At 54.8% G+C, this 14,825-nt stretch overlaps 1 protein-coding gene across 2 annotated transcripts in view; it reads left to right on the top strand.

The window, feature by feature from the left end:
- Positions 1 to 14,825, top strand: part of PKD1 (polycystin 1, transient receptor potential channel interacting) — an 84,448-nt gene that overhangs the window by 27,610 nt on the left and 42,013 nt on the right. For both annotated transcript variants that reach the window (XM_038186835.2, XM_038186834.2), the window contains exons 2-6: positions 7,734 to 7,805; positions 8,642 to 8,713; positions 10,427 to 10,596; positions 12,009 to 12,677; positions 13,003 to 13,186. In XM_038186835.2, the coding sequence (XP_038042763.2) occupies positions 7,734 to 7,805; positions 8,642 to 8,713; positions 10,427 to 10,596; positions 12,009 to 12,677; positions 13,003 to 13,186 (1,167 nt within the window). The remainder of the gene's footprint in view (positions 1 to 7,733; positions 7,806 to 8,641; positions 8,714 to 10,426; positions 10,597 to 12,008; positions 12,678 to 13,002; positions 13,187 to 14,825) is intronic.

The following is a 14,825-nucleotide window of genomic DNA, read 5'->3' as shown; positions in this document are numbered from 1 at the left end:
GCATGCAGGGTGGTGACACCTGGGATGGTGACACGCAGGATGGTGGCACACCAGGTGGTGACACAAGGGGTGGTGGCACATGGGATGGTGACACATGGGATGGTGGCACACCAGGTGGTGGCACGCAGGATGGTGGCACAGCAGGGAGCTGCTGCCCCATGCCCCGCAGGAGGTTTGGTCCAGGGGCACTTTGGAGCGGGCTCTAGGTGCCTGGTGCACCCTTTGGCAATGACCCCTGAGATTGCCCCAAAACCTTGGTGTTAGCTCTGTTTTCCCTGTGTTTTGTGCTGCTCTGACGGTTGCAGGTCCAAAGCAGGGCTATGCAAAGCCCAGGCTGCTCACACAGCCAGAAGGGAGCAGCGGGGACATCAGCAGAGGGCAACAGTGACCCTCGTCCCTCAGCCAGCTCAGAAGCTTTCGGCCCTGAGTCTTGCCCTGTTTCTCAGTGTTTTGGGTCCAGATTTATCTGCTTTGTTTAGCATGCATAGGCGACTTTGGCTGGTAGGTGGTGTTACCACCAAATCCCTTGGGAGACTTTGGTGAACCCCCCCATCGTGCTGCTTCGCTCTCCTCCTGGTTGTACACTCAGGGCTGTGAGCAGTGTGTCAGCCTGTGATGCCTCCAAATGGGGGGGCTCCCCAGGCCAGGGCTTTTTCGGGGAAGAAGCGTGTGTCTGCTTGGCAGGCGGCCGGGCTTGGGCTGTGGGCTTCTGACATTGTCTCCTTGAGCTCTGCCATGTGTGCTGGGAAGATGCTTTGTTTTGATGGATCCTTGGTTTCTTTGCAAACTTTCCATGAAACAAACATATATTTGCGGGGCTGACATTTAGCTGGATGGAACTGCAGACAGCTTGTTTATGCGCAGCACTAATTATGGACATTAACTTTATTTAAATATTTGGGTTGCTGCTTTCTCAAACTCGGTTTTCTCTGCTCCGATCTTTCGGTGGGATGTCGGAGGCAGAGCAGGGCTGGGTGCCTCCTGCCGTGATGTCTCGAGCCCTGTTTTTTGCCACCTTAGCTCACCTCTTGGCAGCGGGAGGACCACTTCCAGGGCCAGCTCTGGGCACTGGTGGCTCGGAAGGTGGAGCTGCCTTGGAAAGCCTCTCGTGGCAGCGACTGTCCCGAGCCGTAGCCAGCCCCTTGTCCCACCGTGGTGCTGGTGGGAGCTCCTGCTGACCCCCACAAGCGCAGGAGGCCCTCGGTGGCTCCCCAGTGCCCCCCTCGCTCTCAGCTCCATTGTTCAAACGTTGGGAACGAGGAGATGAAGTCAGTCACAGCCTAAAAATAGCCTGTAAAACGAGCTGTTCTGTGGGTCCCTGTGCAGACAGCAGCGCTCCGGTTCCTGGGAGCCTCTGTGAAAAGCCCCCACCCAGCCCTCCTGGCTGGGGGGAGCAGGATGGAGTGGGGTGGCAGTGCCTGGGAGCTGCCCTGCCAAAGCACGACGTCGCTGCGGGAGGTTACACGTCCCCTTGTTTGAATGCCCTCACCCCCGGTCCTGCTGCTCGTAACCGTATTTGGGAAGGTCTGAGCAAAGCTTGCTGGCTGCAGGAGCCGAGGAGCTGCTCTTTTTCTCCACTTCTACCTGGAGCTCGGGTGCCTTCGGTGTGCACTCACCCAGTGCTGTGTCCCCGCATGGTCCTGTGCCACGGGTGGGCACAGCAGCAGGGTGAGGAAGGAGCGTGGGTGAGCAGCATCACGGCTGTGCCTGGCGGGTCCCAGCTCGGCTCCATCTCGTGCAGGGCTCAGAGCGGTCTCCTCCTGTGCTGGGCTCTCCCAGCCCCTTTTTTTGGCTGCTGAAAGGAACCCGGACACCCAATGCCCAGCTTCACCCCTGAGCTCACCCGCTGTGCCGAGAGCCATGGGAAGTGTTCTGTGCATGCTGCAGATCACCTCTGTCTGTGGGATCTCCAGGAACCTGTGCCCAGAGCAGGACGAGTGGGATCTACTCCAGATCCACTCTGCTGGTGCTCCGGGAGAGGTCCGTACAGGCTGCGAGGGAAAGGAGCTCCGAGGGGCAGCAGGAGCAGGCAGTGCTGGACCCAACCCCTCCTGGTCCTGCCCCAAGCCCGTGGCAGAGCCGGGCCTCACACCTGGGGCTCCTCGTGCCAAACCCGACCCTCTCCGGGCACATCTGCCTTTCAAGGGTATATGTGAGAGCGTTGTGCAGCTCTCCCAGGAGAGCACAGCGTGTACAAACATTGCAGAAACGCCTGTGTCCCTGCCTTGGCCTTATCAACACTCAGGGTTTTGCTGTGGGAAGAAAAACATTTATTTTTCAGATGGATATTTGTGAAAACATCTTTTGGGGCAAATTCCTTGGAGAGAGACGATGCTCAGGCCAGCGGTTGAAACTCATCAATTTCAAATGAGCAAATAAATTGTCCTCGTGCTGTGACAGCCTCGGGAGCTGAGGGTGCTCCCCTGGCTGCCAGCCCCAGCGTTTTGCTCCCCGTTCGGGGCTGCACCTCGAGCAGCACTGCAGGTCCTCCCCAGGCTCTGCACCAAGCCAGCCTCTTGTGCTTTTTCACATCTCCTTCGCCACTGTGGCATGGATCTCGGTTCCTTGCTCTGCACACAAATTTCTGCTACTCCTACTGTGCTTCCTAGGAGAGGTGCAAGCCAAAAACGAAGAGAAAAAAAAAAAAAAGGAATCAGATCAGCAAAAACCTATAATTTTCCTGGCTCAAGCATGCAAAAACACATAGGGTTTTTCCTCCACTTTTCTGGAAAGTCTATTACGTACGTCAGGCGGTGTCAGCACAGCGCTGCTGCACGGGGCACCCTGCTGCCTGGTGCTCCTGGGGACAGAAGGGAACTTGCCATGGTGACACCGAGGGCAGCGTTTCGGCTTGTGGGCTGCCTCTGGGACAGGCTGCTCTGGCCGAGGGCTCAGGGAGCGGGGCTGTAGTGTCACACAAGCCACCTCGTGTGTCCCCCATCACTTGTTTTCCCTCTGCAAGGTGTGAGCGGTGCAGCCTGGCTCTCGGATGGGAACGTGACCCAACGGGGGGCTAGAAATGGGAGCGGAGGTGCCCTGATGCCACCTGTGATGTGCCCTGGGCTGGGGCTTGCTGCTACTGCTGGTCGGTGCCTCTCCTGCCCGTGTGCCGTGCGCTCGAGCCTGAGCACCCCTCGTGTCCCGAAGGTGCCCCCGGGTGGGCATTGGGTGAGGTTTGTGCGGTGTGCCGAGGGCAGAAAGGGGAAACTCTTTTCCCCTGGCAGTTGTGCTGGGGAAAGTGGGACTGAGGCAGCCCGGGAACGGCCTCTGGAATCGGGAGTGGGGCAGAGAAGTTAAATAAGAACAATTATTTGGTGTTAATAGTGCTGAAAATAGGGCAGTGTCCGACGCAGTGGTATCTCCTGCAGGTTTAAACGAACCAAGGGAAGCAGTGGGTCTGGTAAAGCGTGCGGGTGATGGGACTTGTTGCTGTGGGCTCTTGCTGGCAGAGGAAGGGGTTGGACAGCACTGGCTGTATGATGCCGTGGGCACAGCTGCTCTGCTGTCTGTGTAGCTGCTCCTGCTGCTAAAATACAGTTTTTGGACCAAAATGGGGCCCAGCCGCGTCCCTTGACTTTCACTTCAGTCACACAAACACAAGGAAAACCCCTTTCTGTGGGGGCTGTCCTGGATCAGGGAAGTCTGGCTGGTGGAGGGAGGCTGCTGGGGATTGCTCAGCCTTGCACATCTGCGGGGAGAAAGTGCTTCTCCCCAGAGGATGCTGCAGAGGCTTCGTCTGCTCACCTCCTGCATCCTGCAGTGCCAGGCCAGCTGGGGAAGATGGGCAGGGAGATAGGAAAGCTTTTGCTGTGATTGCAAGATGGGGTGCACGGACACCTGGTGTGCTGGAGGCAATGCTTTATCCCTCCTGCACTGGTGTGAGCCCCTTCGTAGCCACTGCGGAGGCTCCTGTGCAGGCTCTGGCTGGAAGCAGGGATGTGCCCAAGCTGCCTCCTTTCCCTGGCACCTCTGGAGCTCCCCTACCTCCAGCACTCAGCTCTGCTGCAGCTCGTAGGCCTGGAGCTCGTTTGCTAATGAGTCGCTGCAGCTCTCCCCCAGCCTGCACGCAGGCTCCCCTCCGCACAGACGCTTCTCCCTGTCTGCGGATGCTTTTCCCATTACTGTTCTGGCGGGGCTCCACGCACCAAAAGGGCTGGGGAAGGCACAAGCCAGCACTGCCCCCCTTCCCTTCCCTTCCCTCCCTTTTTTTTGTGAAGTGAGCGGGCCCACAAATGACATAATGAGAGCATGACATCAGGCTTGGCAGGCGGAGGCGTGCTATACTCTGCTCGACATTATACGTTCTGTGGAATTAAGGAGAAAAAAAAAAAACAGCAGTGCACCAAAAAAAGCCCATCCACCGCAGCGCTGCCGAAATAAACACCCCGGCTGCCCGGGGCTGCCGCGGGGACGTGGAGCCCCTGTTCTCCGGCCGCCCCCCGCCTGTCTCAGTGCCAGTGGCCGGGCTGGGGGCTCCCAGCACTGCTGCTGGTCCCTGCTGGTGGCTGCTCCAGGGCAGTGATTTGTACCCCTAGAAGTGATGGGCCCTGTCCAGGAGATGTCTGTGGTGGTGTCTGTGGTTGATGTTTGCTCACACTCCATCAGTGGGATGGGCTGCTGCTAGCCCTGTGCTAGCCCTGCTGCTAGCCCTGCTGTTAGCCCTGCTGCTCTCCCTGTGGCCCACGCAGCTCCAGAGAGGTTCAGGAGATTCTTGCCCAGCCCCGTGCAGGAATTGGTAGCAGAGCTGGGAAGGAGCTCCAGGCTCCCAAGGTTCAGGCAGACGCCCTCGTTACCAAATGTTCGCGTCTCCGCCGCTGCGCCTTCCCCACATGACCACTTCTACTTCCAGAAGTTTTCTCCAAACTTCCTTTGCTCGCCATGGAAGTGAAATGCGGCTGCGTTTTCTGGGGTGTTTGGGGAGCTGCACAGGGAGCTCTGCCCACAGGGCATCCTTCACACAGTTCTTGTGTTGGACCGAAGCTGTTGGTGCTTTTTGGTGCCTGTCCCAAGTTCTGCAGAGGAGTGGGCCAAGCTCTCCCTGCCTCCTCTGGCAGCACACAGCTCTGCTTTGCAGGTGTGGAAACTGAGGTGGGACCATGGAGCTGTGTCTGGCCCAGAGCTGCCCTCTCTGCGGGCACCACAGCGTGTTCTCTGTGCCACCCCCGGCACGACTGAACCACGATTTCCTTTCTTCTCGTGGGGGAGAGCGGCAGTCTGTGTGTGCGGCGCGTTTCAATGGAGAGCTTTGTTTTCTGCTGGCTTCAGCTCTGCCTGAACCTGCTCCGAATTTCCTCCAGCCTGGCAGTGGGCTGGGAAAATAGAGTCGTGGCAGTTTGTGGCACCGAAAGGCTGGGCCGCGTCCCGCAGCCTGTGCCGGGGGTTTTATTGGTCGGTACTTCTTTCCTGCCTTTTTCTTTTTTTTTTTTTTTCCTGCAGCCTACTTTGGTTCACAGCCATCTTTCGCATGCCAGGAAGGCATAATATTATTTTCCATACAAATTGGAGGGGGGGGAGCAGAGGGAGCCAAGCTGAGCCAGGCGGCTGGAGGTGGCAGGAGCTGGCACCGCCACCACCCCCGGCCTCCCCCCGGGGCCACCAGCGGGGCTCTGCTCCCCGTCCGGGGAGGTGGAAAGCTGGGAGGCCTTGTGCTGGTTCCTCATCAAATCGTGATGGCGAGGGTAGAAAACAGCAAAGGAATCAGGCTCCAGTCTGTACCTAACGGTGCGGGATCGCCTCCCCTCTGCGCTGCTCAGTGCGCACTGACATCTAGTGTCAGTCCGTGTGCCGTGTAAACGCGGCGCTGAGCTGGGGCTGCTGCTCCTGCTCGCATCTTCCCTGTTTGCTGGGGCTGGTGTCAGCAGCATGCTGCTCCTCCTGCAGCGTGGTGGCACCCCCAGGCAGGATCAAAGCTCACTGAGGGCTTGGGGCTGTGGCTTGGGGCTGGTCGCCTGCCTGGAGATGAAAATGAGAAGGGATGCGTGTAAGAGGCTTGGAAAGGCTCACGACTGACCCCTCCACACCTGCTGGAGAGGATGGATGGGGAGCTAGGGGAGCTGCTGGGGCAGCAACTGGGCCTGGTGCTGGTGTCCCAGGCCACCAAAAGGTCCCCAGCGCCATCGGTGGTGCTGAGGGCTTCGCCCTGCCCTGTGCACGCTCTCCATGCAGCCAGCCGGCCTTGTGAAGGGCTCTTGGAGACGCCAAAGCCCCGATTTTGTAACAGCAGGACGGTTTGTTCTGGAGGTTTCTCTTGTCTGGGCAAGGAGCAAAAAGGCCAGGGCACGAGAGACGTCGGAGCTGGAACACCACTTCCTTCTGTCTGGGGCTCGAGGTGCTGCCTAAAAATTACCTGGATTATTTTCAGGTTTCTCAGACGAGCAGAGAAAATGCTCTTTTTGTTAAAGCTCTGCCCTTGCTCACCTGACAGGTACACCGTGCTTCTGCAGCACAGTCCTGCTGGCGTGGCCCTCCTGCCCTAGGCTGCCTGGCTGGCTGACACATTTGCTAGCACTTTTTTTTTTTTTTTAAGTGTGTTTGTTGATCTTCTATTTTGCACATTTCTTGGCCTTCTTTAGTGGTGTTGCTGGTGAACTCTTCTGAATCCACTCTCAGCTTGGCAGAGAACTCCTGGACAGCAAAATTGGGAAAAATAAACTTAAACCTTTTAAAGAGACATCCATCCCTGTTACTTATCCCCAGAGTTTCCTGGAATCATAAGTAGTTCGTCTGCCAATTTGGCGTAATTCTCTTCATTCAGATACATTAAGTTTAAATACTGAATAAAATCAAGAATTAATCCATGAAGAGGTAAAAATAAGAGGTGAGACATGCTGAGAAGTTACAAGAGGTGCTAGGGATAAAGGTGAGCAGGGAGTGGGGTTGGAGGACGTCTCTGTTGATGCCGCGTGCCTGCAGCTGCGGGGAGCTGGGCAGCACCCCCAGACCTGTCCGCCTCCCCGCGGCGCTGCCAGAAATCCTGGAAGGAGAATCACCATTGCAAGGGCTTGGAATAAGTATTTTGGTGCTGCTAAAAGAAGGTTTTGGCCAACGGGGATTCATCTGAAACCGAAGAGTGAAGTTTATTGGGAACGAGCAGGGAGCAATCAGCGAAACTTTCACTTCTAGCTGAGTGACATTTTAAAATTGAAAGAGAGGACGTGAGGTGAAAACAGAGAGCTGAATAGGAGGACAAAAACAATTTTTCTTTGGATGACTTGAAGTCTATTAGTGTTACAGAGAGTGATTAAAGATTTTCTAAACGGTGTTTGTTTTATAGGGAAAGTCTAGCCTGATTTTAAACAGAAAATTTTCTTTGTTCCTTCATTTCTTGTACGCTTTTTCCAAAAGGGACAAAAAGATCTTTAAACATTAAAAGCTGAATGCATCAGTCGTGTAATTAATTACCTGTTCTTTGGCATTAGGGATAGACTTGAAAGTTCCTCTGAATTTTTCTTCTGTAAGTTAATTACTATTTTAGTCTAAACTCTTTCTTAATTATTTCTTTGAACATATAATAGACTTGCATACTTCTTTGAAGGATACCTCAAACTTGTACATTAGTCATGTCTGTAATTGCTCTAGATATGCTGTAGAATGGCATGCATTTAGTGATAGTCCCAGTCTTTATACACGCAGCATACAAAGCTGTGAGCAGCAAATGCTGTATAGCTGGGAGAGGCTATACAAAAATGACAAAAAGTTGAACAAAAGCTGACAGCTCTGTTCTCTTTCTCCAGGGATCTTTCCAGTAACGAGATCAGTGTTTTAGATGTTCAGACGTTCAGAAGCCTGACTTCTCTGGCAAAACTGTAAGTACATGCTGCACCCTTCCAGCCGTCCCGCTACCAGCGCGCCCCCTCAGCTGGTACCACGCACGCTGGTGCTGCACAAGCCAGCTTTGTTATTGCTTCACCTCAGCTGCTGGGCCCCAGCTGTGTGTCCATGGACTCATTCCTTGGGGCGTTCAGCTGCACAGTCCTGGGAATGACCGATTGCTCGCTGGCATTCGGAGTCAGGCAGGAGCGGGCACGCTGCACTGCCAGGTGGAGGGGGGATTGGGGCAGAAGAGTAAGCTACCTTTGTCACAAGATGGGTTGCAAAACAGAAAATGAGGATAAAGCTGTCCAAATCCCACTTAGCTTTGGAGGGAATTGGATACGAGGGTCCTTTGAGGAGCCCAGCGTTGGTGAAGCAAACGCCTGCCTGCATGTCCACTGCTCCCAACACCCTGCCGTGTCTCATCTAAAACTGCCCAGACTCCGTGTGGGCCAGGAGAAGGGGAAAAACCATTAGCAAACTCACTGAACAGGCTGCCCCGAGAGGCTGTGGAGTCTCCCTCCTTGGAGATGCTTAATGCCTGGACATGGTCCTGGGCAGCCCACTGCAGGTGGCCTTGCTTGAGCAGGGTTTTGGACTAGATGACCTCCAGAAGTCACTTCCAACCTAAAACACTCTGTCATTCTGTGACATAGCATCTCACAGAAAAAATTGCTATCATATGTAAGTAGCTCTTGAGACCAGAGGGGTTCAGAAGGTGGCCAGTCACTGAGCAGGGCTTGGAAGAGAGTTTGATCCTGTGTGTTGGCAAGGAAGTAGTTACCAGTGTGATGAACAATTACTGAGCTTCCCTTTTCATTTTTTACAGAGATATAAGCCACAACAAGATTTCTACATTAGAAGATGGAATATTTGATAATTTATTTAATTTAAGTGAAATGTAAGTTCGTTCTCTTTGTTTCCCAGCTCTTTATTGGGACCTTCCCTTGAAACAGCCCTTCCCTTTCCAGGGGGTGGGAGGCAGCACTGTCCTGGGAGGGTCAGGGCTACATACTGCTCCACCACACGTGGTGGCACACACTTTGCTATTTGTGTTAAGGGGGAACTGAAGCCTCCATCCCCACTAACCCCTGCAGCTCTGCCCGTTTGCCAGCTGCTCCCTTGGTGAGGTTTTGACAGTGCAAGCCTCATCTCTGTCTGTGACATTTTGAAAACTCATGAACCTTCGGAAACACAGAGCTGGTGGAGGGAGCCTCAGTTTGCTTGACTGCTCCTCTGCCGTGAAGGGATGAGGAGTGGATGTGCTGACTGCCACCTTCTCATTACCAGGCCTCCCTGATGCTACTTCTCCTCTCTCCAACTGCTGCTTCCTCGCCCTCCTGCAGTCTCTGCAGCTCTTTTCTGGACTCTCTCCAGTTTCTTCCTCAAGCTGCGTACTGCTCCTGGGTCTTCTTGGTACCCTTCAAGCCTAATCTCCTCCCAGACTTTGCTTCTGTCTCCTGGATACCTCCAGCCTCTGCTGCTGCCCTCTTGGTCTCCCTGCTTCTCTCCCACACCAGCTCTGCTGGAGGTGTCACAGTTTCTGGCCGTGCTCCAGGCCCCGCTCGCTGTTCCTGGTTGTGTGGTCACACACTGAGCCCGGGGACCTAATGCAAAGCTGCCACACAGCTGCCAAAGTCGCTTGAAGACACTTGGAGAAGTTCTCCCTAAGTGATTCAGGTTCTTATGCTTATAATGCTTTTTAAGTGAAGTAATTAAAATCCGTGCTGATACATGACGGGAGGCCAGGGAACGCCACACAGTTCCGGAAGAGGTACACAAAATCACAGCACAGAATGGGGTTTCTGTATCTGAACAACCCCAGGGATTAACCCTGTGCAATCGCTCTCAGCAAGCAAGAAAAAAGCTCGGCTCTGCACTCTCCATGAAGACTAAGACACAAAGAGCATTTTCAGCTCTGCATTTTTACTTGCAAATGGCACTGAAAAGACAGAAAGGATCCATGCTGTGTCCAAGTGAGCCTGTCCCTGCTGGGGCTGGCCTGCAAAGTGGTGCTTTCAGTATAAAAATCCTGGGTTCAGCCCCTGCGGCAGCCCAGCCCAGCTGGCGTCAGCTAAACAAACATCTTTCCATCTCTGTCCTGTTCGCAGCTGAATGCCAAAGGCTGTAATTTGGATCAAGCTTAGCTGCAATTAAAGTTTCCATCTTTTCATTAAACTGCCACATGGAAAGATTATCATTGACTTTGCATTTCTTTTTTGACAGATCAATTTTATTCTCTTAGCTATTTTTTAATGGAGCTGTAAATAGTCTCCCTTAGCTGCTGAGGCTGCCATTACATCCAACGGCTGTTAGATGGCAGACTATTTTAAATATAAGATTGTGTCTGTAATTTGCTTCTAATTGCAACAATTATTTGTGGAGTGAAAAAAGTACTTGGAGTACTTGCCTAATTCTAGCCTCTAGAAAAATCATGTTAATTATTGCTTGATTCCCTATTCATTAACTCCCCTAAGCAGTTCTTTCTGAAGCATTTTGCTGGAGTTGCGCAGATGGGAACAGTGAGGGATCTGCACATTGCTGTAATTAACACTTAGCACATGCTTCCCGTTGTCAAGTTAATGCACAACTTTTCTCTGATCTCCTGTTACAGAAACTTAAGTTGGAATCCATTTTTTTGTGACTGCAAACTTTCCTGGTTGCCCCGCTGGGTGGAAGACAGAAAAGTGACGGTTCTCCAGGCGTCAGATACGAGGTGTGCCCAGCCTCCTGCGGTGGCAAACCTTTCTCTCTTCAACGTTTCGTTCGTCAACACTACTTGTGGTAAGGAGGCACGGCGGGCTGTGGTGGGCGAGCTGACTAAACCCGTGGAAATGGTGGGCCTGAGGGGAGCTGGTGATCCCAGCTAGACCTCCGTATGCCTCAAGTCCCAAGTTCTAACCTAATTAAGCACATAATGGTAGCATGAGGCTGTACCTTGGTGTATAGTCGGTCACACCACGGCTGGGATCAGCAAATTCGTTACAGACCCAGCTTCAAGCAGCCCTCAGGTGGTGCTAGCCCCATCTCTGGCCTGAGGCTTTCGTTCTCTCATGCATTTAACAATCTGACTCTAAGCTGTGAAATATCACTGGAGTTGATGGGACTGGAGGACGTGCCAAGCTGAATCTTTGCAGGTGATGTTTCCTGGGGTAATTCAGTGTAAAGGGGATAGGCCAGGGAGAGCCTGCCAGCTGCTGGTACTGTTACTGGCCGGCAGGGAGCTGAGGAGCACAGCCAGGCTGGTGTGAAAAACAAGGTAGTTCCCACGCATGGCACCTCCTCGGGGGGACTTTTCTTCAGAAAAGCGGCCCAGCTCTTGCAGGAAGGCCGTGGAGTAGGCCGGAGGGTTGGATGGGGTGGATAAGGGAAGATCACGCGAGGCCAGCGCTGTGGAGATGTTTGGGGGAATGTTGTAGCAACCAGCAGAAACACGCAGGCAGCCCGGCTCGGCTGCGTGGGCAGAGCTGGACGGGAGGCAGGCGGCCCCAGCTGGGCTGCGGCTCAGCACCGCGTGCCTGGGGCAGGGCCCCTGCAAGAGGCTGGGGGGGGAGTGAAGCCCCGGGGGTGGGACGTGGACGCCTATGAATGCGTCCTTCTGCACCTCCTGGCTGCAGGCTGTGCGACACTGTCCTCTTCTCTAGCACCTCGTTTTGTCTGCAGGCAGGTGGGAGGCTCTCGGCTGTCCCAGGGCTGAAGGTGGCTGCAGTGTCTGCGCACCCAGTGTAGGCCTGGGGCACAGTCCCGTGGCATTTCCCCCGTGCCCCCAGTGTGCCCCTCTGCCCAGCTGTGTTTGGTTACGGGCTTGGGCTGGAAGTGAAACTGCAGCAGCCCAGCCACGGTGCTACCACGGCACAGCCTTTTCTCCTGGCACTGCTTGGGGGCTGCTCCTTGGGTCTCCTTTCAGACTCTGAGCGGCTCCATGGCCTGTGGCACCATCAGGCTGTACAAAGACTCCTGTTATTGAGCATTCCTGCTCCGTAAATCTATGGGAGTGGCTTTATTTCTGTCAACATTAGTTAGCAGAGAGAGATGGAAGTCATTGCTGAGGGATTGAAGACTGCCAGGCAAGACTCAAAAAGGTTGGAGTAGAAGCAGCCCACTCACCAGGATGCGGGGTGGTGTCTTGGAGAGTTTCATCAAGCCATGGCTTCATGGTGTCAGTTTGTAAGAGGATCTTCTGTTCTCCCCCCCAGGAGCTCAATATATAACGTGCCTGACAAGCAACCACACAGGTGAGGCTGAACTGCTCATCCTCTTCACGTCTGCTCACCCCGGGAACCTCACCAACGAGACCTGCAGCGCGCTCTGCTACGCCGAAGGCCAGGAATACGGAGGTTTCAGCACCCAGGGGCAGTGTTTGTGTGGTTCTGCCCATGAACCGAACTCTTCCTCCAGTTGTTTGCTGTTTTGCACTGAGCATTTGCCTGGGCAGGCCTGCAGTGGCCCATCACTCGTCCACTTTCACTTCAAGGCTCAGCTGTCTGTGTCTTTCACAGGACTCCAGCCCCGGTATGGCCTAGACCAGGCCGTGCTCTTCAACGTCAGTATTCCCATTGCCGTCAGCACTTTACAGTGGAATTTTGGGGACCAGACAGAGGTTCTCAACACCACTGGAAATGCAGTTGTCCACAGGTATGCCTTACCTGGGCAGTACAATGTCACCGCCACCGTCTTTGTGGGCGCCAGGTTCACAGACGTGCAGGCAGAAGTTGAGGTGGTGGCTTCGCCCCAGAAGTTAGAACTGCAGTGCCCTTCCCTGATCAAGACCAACGAGAGCCTGGACATACGGATCCGTAACAGAGGCGGCAGTGGCCTCACGGTGTTGTACAGCATCACGGCAGAGGCTGGAGAGCTGAGCAGAGGTAAGCGGGGCCGGCTGGGAGGCCAGAGGGTGCTGAGCAAGGGAGCACTGGGTCCTGAGGCTACCCTTGTCACTCCTTCCTAATGAGGAGTAAGGGGTCACTCCTTTGGTACTCCTTGCAGCCCCGTGTGCTTTACCCGGGCTGACCAAGCAGTGCTTTGCCCAGTGCTTGGCCACAAACAGGACTGCACAGAGAGCAGTTGAGCAGAGAATGGGATTTGCTGGCACCAGGAAGGGCAGGACCTGGTGCCTTGTGCCCCAGGTTAGGCTGGGGATTGTGGTCCCATAGGAAGGGCATTACACTTGTGTTCTTCTGCCTCTCGCAGCGGTTCACCCCATGTGTCCCCCCGATGGCTTGGTTTTCCCGGGCAACAACCACTGCTACCGGCTGGTGGTGGAGAAGGCCGAGTGGCAGGAGGCACAGCGGCACTGCAAGGAGCACAGCACCGGAGACCTGGCCTTTGTCAGCAGCCCTGAGATCCAGGCCTTCCTGGTCGCCCACGTCATCAGGTAAGCGGGGAGGACAAGGGTTAAGATTTCCTGGGGAGGGATGTTGTGTCCCTGGGGTTACATCTGCAGAGGTGTCTGGGGGGAAGAGCCCTGCAGCAGGCAGCCCTCTGCAGCCAGGTGGTCTAGGGGGACACACGGGTCTGAGCTGAGGGTGATATGGCACGGGGAGAAGCTGGGTGTGAGGGTGCTGAGAAAGGAGGAGGAATAAGCAGAGCTCGAGCCTTGCTGTACTTGGCTTCTTGGCGTAGAGGCTGTGGAGGGAAGAAGAGGGTAGAGGCAGAAAGACTGGAAATCAGAACTGGTGTCTGTGGGATTGCGGCTGGTGGGCATCTCGTGCCTGTGTTTGTGCCTCTGGGTGCCTCTCAACTGGGTCAGAGACATCCACGGGGTCCAGCACAGTCTGCAGGCAGCAGAGGGGGGCAGGTGCTGGTGGCCAGGAGGTGTTTGGCTGCTAGGCAGGGCCGGAAGGTGACCTTAGAAGCAGCTCCCTCCATCAGCAGAGCTACAGCTGGGTTGTCCAGCGCAGGACACCGGGACGTCCAGCAGCTGCTCCGGCAGAGCACAAGCCAGCGCTGTAATCCTGCCTCTCAGCTCAGAATCCCACATCCTGGACACACGGCTGCAGCCTGCAGCCCAGACCACATCCCCTCTGCTTTTGCATCCCGAGCAGGAGCAGCGCTCCTCTCTGAGCGTCAGGCTCCGGGAACATCTGTTCCACCTCAGCACTCGGGCTTTATAAACAGGCAGCGCTGGAGCGTCAGCCCTGGGCTACGTGGCCTCTCCAAGTGCCCTCTCTGCAACCAGAGATCTTGGGGGAAAGAACCCCAGCAGGGGAGCTCTGGGGGCCTGACAGCTCTTGTCAGCACTCCCAGGTGAGGATGTTGCAGATCCTGTCTGAATAAACATGGCCCAGAACGAACGTGCAGAGGGAACAACTGCACCAGACGTAGGATTTGAACAGACCTGCGTGAGGACTGGCAGCCCTTCTCCCCAAACGTGCATCCTTGCCTCGTTCCCTTCACATCGGGCTTTATCCTGAGGTTACAGATTTGGTCCCTGCCATGGGAAGAGGAGTCTGCCCCTTGCCGTGGGCTGGGAGCTGGTCACTTGGTGTGCTGATTTATCAGGCATTGCGTGCAAGGCTTTTGATGGACTGCAGTGCAAGGAAATCATGAGACCTCGGATTAGAGTGAGCCGCCCAAGCTGTTTCCCAGCTGCTGCCCCACATTGTTCTCCTCCCCAGCCCCCTTTATTTAATCTCTTTATTTTATTAATCCATTCAGATAAACATGAATGAGACAGTTCCAGGATGCGATTTCCCTGGTGATAAAAGACAAATCAAGCAAGCCGCAGGTTTTTGGAACATGCAGCTTCCATAGTTTCTTGTGGGAAAATGACAGAAGCTGAAATCTGTTTTCCATTAGAGCACGTAGCAGCAAGGACTGCTCTCTTCTCTCCTTCGCTCCTATCATTTGATGACCTCCCCAGGAGCAATGCGCACTGAACCAGTGCTGTCTCACCTCCAGAACCCACAGCCCTTCCAGGGGACCCTGTTTTCCTCCGATGCAGTGCAGGGAGTCCCTCTCCCCTTCCAGGCCTCCTCAGACTTCGTTCTACTCCTGCTGCCCCAAGGAAGGCA

This window comes from Anas platyrhynchos, chromosome 15, assembly GCF_047663525.1.
Source record: "Anas platyrhynchos isolate ZD024472 breed Pekin duck chromosome 15, IASCAAS_PekinDuck_T2T, whole genome shotgun sequence".
NCBI lineage: Eukaryota > Metazoa > Chordata > Aves > Anseriformes > Anatidae > Anas > Anas platyrhynchos.
Note: the sequence above shows the minus strand (reverse complement) of the source record. Positions and strands in the feature narration are given on the sequence as shown.